The 6,222-nt window shown below is 51.2% G+C and overlaps 1 protein-coding gene across 5 annotated transcripts in view; it reads right to left on the bottom strand.

Annotated features, from left to right (window-relative positions):
- Window positions 1-3,383: 3,383 nt before the first annotated feature.
- The window catches only part of RFFL (ring finger and FYVE like domain containing E3 ubiquitin protein ligase), a 30,695-nt gene continuing 27,856 nt past the window's right edge, over window positions 3,384-6,222 (bottom strand). For all 5 annotated transcript variants that reach the window (XM_042791593.1, XM_042791591.1, XM_042791592.1 and 2 more), the window contains 3 exons: window positions 6,008-6,215; window positions 4,770-4,793; window positions 3,384-4,224 (listed from right to left, as the gene is read on the bottom strand). In XM_042791593.1, coding sequence (XP_042647527.1) covers window positions 4,043-4,224; window positions 4,770-4,793; window positions 6,008-6,215 — 414 coding nt within the window. In that variant the 3' untranslated portion in view covers window positions 3,384-4,042. The remainder of the gene's footprint in view (window positions 4,225-4,769; window positions 4,794-6,007; window positions 6,216-6,222) is intronic.

Genomic DNA, 6,222 nt, shown 5'->3' with positions numbered 1-6,222 from the left:
TGGTGATCTGCAGGCTGAAGAGGAAAGGCCCATCGCATCGGGAGAGATGCCGGAGCCGAGCGGGGCAGCCCTGTCTGCTCCCTGTGCAGCAACCAGAGCAAGCAAGGAAAGGTGATGGGCGAGAGTGGTGGGTGATTCTCCTGAGGGGCCCGGGGGTGCTGCTCACCGGGGGCTCCGGGCAGGGACCCCTGAGCCTTGTGCTCTCCACTATTACCTGCTGCTGTTGTTTCCTGTGGGCAACGGCGCTACAGCCTGAGGAGCATCGAGGATTTCAGAGCCCTGGGAGCAGCAGTAAGGGACTCTGGAGCACAGGTCGTTTTTTTTCATTGGTTCTCCTGGTCAAAGGGGTTTGAAAGGACCAGTCGAATCTGGCAAATCAACAATTGGTTATGGGACTGCCACAGCCAGGGGTTCGGCTACTCAACCGGGGCAGCTGGGGCCCATCTGTCAGAGAAGGGGAAGAACGTCTTCAGCCACAGCCTTGCCAAGCTGGTGAGGAGGGCTTTAAGCTAAAGCCGCTGGGGGAGGGGAACCTCAAGCCATCTGACTCCTACCAGCTTGATGCCAGTGCCAGCAATAGATACCCAGAGCCTGGAGAGCGGTCACGGCAGCACAGGAAGAGGGGCACGGAGGAATTCCAGCCAGAAAGTCAGCTTCACTGCGGGCCTGACTTAACTGCTGCTGCAAATTCTTGTAGCATGGGGAATAAACAAGAGGAGCCAAGACATGCACATGCCTGGAGGGCTACAATCGGACAGAATTAAATCTGGCCAGAGACATCTAGGGCAACAAGAAAAGTTTCTATAGGTACGTCAGTGATAAAAGGAAGACTGGAAAATGTGGGCTCTCTGTGGAAGGAAGCAGGAGACCTGGTTACCTGGGATATGGAGAAGGATGAGGTACCCGATGACTTTTCTGCCTCAGTTGTCACCAGCGAGGGCTCCAGCCGCACCGCCCAAGGGGCAGAAGGCAAAGGCAGGGACTGGGAGAGTGAAGAACCACCCACGATGGGAGAAGATCAGGGTTGAAAACATCTCCGGAACCTGAAGGTGCACAGGTCCATGGGACCTGCTGAGATGCATCTGTGGGTTCTGGGAGAACTGGCAGATGAAGTGGCTCAGCCACTGTCCGTCATATTTGAGAAGTTGTGGCAGTCCGGTGAAGCTCCTGCCGACTGGAAAAGGGGAGACATAACCCCTCGTTTTTAAAAAGGGACAAAAGGAAGACCTGGGGAACTACAGGCCGGTCACCGCTGTGCCTGTCAAGGTCAGGGAGCAGATCCTCCTGGAAACTGCTGGGGCACATGGAAAATAAGGAGGCGATGGGTGACAGCCGACACGGCCTCACTGAGGGCAAATCCCGCCTGATGAATTTGGTGGCCTTGGGCGGTGGGGTTACAGCACTGGGGGGTGAGGGAAGAGCAAGTGACGTGTCTGCCTGGCCTTGGGCAAAGCTTGTGGCACCGTCCGGTACAACAACCTTGTCTGTAAATTGGAGACGGGGGTTTGACTGCGGGGATAAGGAACTGGCTGGCTGGTGGCACTCCAAGAGCTGCCGTCAGCTGCTCGATGCCCAAGGGCAGAGCAGGGACGAGGGGCGTTCCTCAGGGGTCGGGGCTGGGCCCGGCGCTGTTTAACATCTTTGTTGGGACACGGACAGTGGGATCGATGCACCCCCAGCAAGTTCACCCGTGACACCGAGCTGTGTGGTGTGGGGACACGCGGGAGGGCAGGGGTGGCATCCCGAGGGGCCTGGGCAGGCTGGAGAGGGGGGCCCGGGCAAACCTCGGGGAGTTCAACAAGGCCAAGGGCAAGGTCCTGCCCGTGGGCCGGGGCAACCCCCAGCACGAACCCAGGCTGGGCCCTCGAGGAGCGGCTGGAGAGCAGCCCCAGGGAGAGGGACTGGGGGGGCTGGTGGGGGGAAAACTGCCCGTGAGGCAGCCCCGTGCGCTGGCAGCCCAGAACCCCCCCGTGCCCTGGGCTGCAGCCAGAGCAGGGGGGGCAGCAGGGCCAGGGGGGGGATTGTCCCCCTCTGCTCCGCTCTGGGGAGACCCCCCTGCAGTGCTGGGGCCAGCTCGGGGGCCCCAACAGCAGAAGGACACGGAGCTGCTCGAGCGGGGCCAGAGGAGGCCACGGAGATGCTGGGGGGGCTGGAGCAGCTCCCCTGGGGGGCCGGGCTGAGAGAGTTGGGGGGGTTCAGCCTGGAGAAGAGAAGGCTCCGGGGAGCCCTTCGAGCGGCCTCCCAGGGCTTAAAGGGGGGGCAGGGGAGGGGGGGAGGGACTCTGGGTCAGGGGGTGGGGGTAGGATGGGGGGTGATGGTTTTAAACTGACAGAGGGGAGATTTAGGTGAGATGTAAGGCAGAAATTCTTTCCCGTGCAGGGGGTGAGGCGCTGGCCCAGGGTGCCCAGAGCAGCTGTGGCTGCCCCCTCCCTGGAAGCGTTCAAGGCCAGGTTGGACGGGGCTGGGAGCCCCCTGGGCTGGGGGAAGGGGGCCCTGCCCATGGTCTCTAAGATTCCTTCCAACTCAAACCTTTCTGTGATAATTTCTGTTACCGTACTCCAGCAGCTGTAAGCAGACACTTGAGGTATTTATACTGTTCCTCTGCTGGCCACGATGCAGAGATTCAGTTTGAACATGAAGTGATCATACACACCCCCTAAAGCAGAAACTTAGACATGAAAAAATCTGCACCAGGACTTAGTCAATTTCAGAAATGACTTGAAATGCGTATGCAATCCCAGGGTGGCTGAAAACTCAAGGTATCAACATTCTGAAACTGAGCTGTGTTACCAGCCAAGGGACCGAATGCTTGCGGGCTGCTGAGGGAAAAATAAGCCATTTTCTCTAGCAAGGCTTCCAACTGACCTTGCTGTTGAGAAGGATAGCTGTAAGGGCTGGCAATTGTCACGTATCAGACCCCAGGATCTCCTACCCAGCCTCACAAGCAGAAAGGGTACGGTATGAATTGCTTTTGGTAAGCAGTCTGAATGTAACAGGACTGGAATGCTGAGCAAAGGGGAAAACTGAGCAATAGGGAAAAGATGATTAGTAAACAGAAGCATCTGCATTGATCACTCATCTGAGCGCTTCAAGGGAGATAAAGTTTGCTTTCTTTCATACCTCCCCTCTGAAAAGGAGTCATTTGTACTTAAATAAGATTGTGTAGCAATGGAATCTTTACTTACTACTCTTTAGCTCTATGTTTTCCTCCCTAAACCCTCTAACAGATGCAAACCTTAGATTTTCTAGACCCTTAATCAAGTGAAGTCAGTTCAGTTTTAGAACAACTGCCAGCATACACTGTAAGGGAGCCGGTGAAGTCAAAGGAATCAACAACTAGCAATCTTCTCACTGGCATGTAAACAGAAAACCACCACACAAGGTAAGGCTGTATGTTTCACAGTCTCACTCCCCTTACATTTTTCAATAATAAAAAAGTCCATCTTCAAATAAAATGATACATTTTTCCACAGTTGCACTAGGCTGTAGTTATGAATATGGAAATCAAAGGCTGTCTGCCTGTCCTGCAAGCATAAGAATTTAACGTTAAATTAAAAAAAAAAAAGAAAATTAACAAACAGTAAAATTTTAATCTTTGAAAATAAAGTTGTTGCTGGGTATATAGCCTAAGCAGTAAAACAGATGTCACTTTTTGAGACCCCAGTCCACTTTTGTTTATTACTCGGGGGGAAATACAAAGCCTGTGACCCTGGTGTTTGTGGTGGAAAGCCGGGAATCCATCAATCCCCAACAGTAGCGCATCGAGTTGTTCTAGAGCGTCGGTTGTTACCGACTGCTGTGTCTGCTGCTGACGGTAAGCTCCGAGGAGTCCAGGCACTGTGGTGTAAAGCACTATAGTGGGAAGAGCACGGCCAGGCATGGCTTCAGTAGGAGCAACTTTCCCAGGCTTCATCCTTCCCTCACTTCCAGCTTCCACCGGGGTCCAGGTGCTAATCCCTGACCTAACTACCTGTAGCGATTCTGACCGTTTCTCTAAGAGCAGAGGAGGCTTTAAGGCAGCACCCGTCTTCCATACACACACTTAGGACTTAAATACGTGGACGGCCCTTATCACGTACTGCCTGCATATGGGACATTCGCTCATCCGCTTCCCACACTTGGTGCAAGTGACCATGTGGCCGCATTCGAGCAGGACACAGTCAATGGGGGCGTCCATGCAGATTTTGCAGAGGTTGTCCTCCGCGCCAGGGAGCCCAGCACCACCTGAGTGAACAAGAGACCACGGTTTGCATGAGACAAAGAAAGGTAGGTCATTTCTGTGTGATCTGTGAGTTGGCTTTCTCAAAGGGCTCCCTTAATGGACTTTTTGCAAACTGAAGCTCTAAAAAAAAAAATTCCCCTTTCATCTACACTGCTGTGGATGTATCTGCTCCATCAACTGGCAAGGAGCAGAACGTTGTATACAGTAATTTCTGTGTGACGAAAACAGAAATACCACTGAGATTCTTAGCAATGAGGCAAATGAAGCAGCATGGGTCTCTCTTCCCAAGTAACAAGTGATAGGACAAGAGGAAACGGCCTCAGGTTGCACCAGAGAAGGTTTAGATGGGATATTGGGAAGAATTTCTTCACTGAAAAGGTTATCAAACACTGGAACAGGCTGCACAGGGAAGTGGTGGAGTCCCCATCCCCGGAGGGACGTGGTTTAGGGGTGGGCTTGGCAGTGTTAGGTTTACGGTTGGACTCCGTGATCTTACGGGTCTTTTCCAACCTAAATGATTCTGTGATTTACCAGTAATATTACTTACCAGTTTGATCGTCAGTGTCAGCAACTGCAACATAAGAATAGAAAGTTACTTGGTGAGAATAAGAGAAGCTGGAAAAAAAAAAAATCACTGAAGTGGTTTTATGAGGCAAGAGATGAAAGCCTTGGCGGGAGATTACTAAACCAAAACTGCCTTTTGCCAATCCCCATGCAGAGGTTCAGGCTGCATCTCTGATCAGGATAGGTTGTTCAACTGGCAAGAAACTTTCCCTTTTACTGAGTTTACACAACAGCTAGCACCTCACAACAATAAGCAACTATCTAAGTGATGTCTCAATTTTTAAGACAGCCTTGAAATTTACGCAGTGTTTGGGTTCCTAGAACTATGTTTTCCGTAGCCCCCTGAGCCAGTTTCTTTGGTATTGCACAATCACCAATATTGCTGAGCACAGCTGAGACACAGGCACAGACAACAGAAAGAGAAAAGGATAAATTCTGTCAAAAGCACAAGATACAATGAAAAAAGAATTTAAAATTCAAGTGGTTATCTTAAATCTTTTCACATTCATAGAAGACAAAGCTTAGAGAAATGTGTTTAAAAAAACAGCACTACTTTGGACAGCACTGAGAAAAAAACCTGTCTATGAAATCAAAGCGTTAAAATGTGTTTCTCTTGTAAATAACTTACAAGTACATGTCTTTTTTTAACTAATCACATCGAATTGCAAACTGGCACCCGAAAGCCAAGCCAGCTACATTCTCTATGTGCCTCTGTCACACGGCTCTCCCCGTCAGCAGTCAGCTGCGCAGGCCCAGCGGGAGGAATGCTCCTGGGGTCAAGAGGACAGAGTCAAACCACACAAACCCACAGCTGTTCAGCAGTGGGGGCCACTCGCACTCAGCACATGCCCACTCCCAATTGCCTGGCTGCTTTTTGGTGGCATTTTCCTGCTCACTTTGCCAGTTACCATGAGCCACTAGGTAAGAGCACTTTGTCACCTGGGTGACGCGGTGACCACCGTGATCTGCCACAGCTACACAGAACCCCAAGATGAAGGACACACCATTCTCATTTGTTGCTACTGCAGGGAAGTCACTTTCCAGAGCTACCATAAAAGTGGTGAACAGAGTTTAGCTCCTTTCACTCTAAGGTGTGTAACACTCCCTCCTTTCTCCTCATTTGCATAAAACAGAAATGTAAGGTAAGTTCTATTTCCTTCTGCAACTGTCCATAAAAAGGAAAAACTTTGAAAACAGGCACACGTTTGCTAAGTTTCCCACCTAGATGTTGAAGGTCTTTCTCTTTATAAAGACGAGTCACCCTCTCTAGCAGCTCCCACTTCTCACAGCAGCCTTTGTAGTTGACAAAGTTGCGAGCAAGAATTTCCTTCAGCTGTCGCACAGAGAGCGCATTGATGTCTCCGATGCTTGTCAGATCAGAAAGAGAAGCCTTCCTCCCCTGCACCAGGTTATCTTCCGAGTCAGTAGACTGAAAG

This window comes from Tyto alba, unplaced genomic scaffold (genome assembly GCF_018691265.1).
Source record: "Tyto alba isolate M040663 unplaced genomic scaffold, T.alba_DEE_v4.0 Super-Scaffold_19, whole genome shotgun sequence".
In the NCBI taxonomy this organism is placed as follows: domain Eukaryota; kingdom Metazoa; phylum Chordata; class Aves; order Strigiformes; family Tytonidae; genus Tyto; species Tyto alba.
Note: the sequence above shows the minus strand (reverse complement) of the source record. Positions and strands in the feature narration are given on the sequence as shown.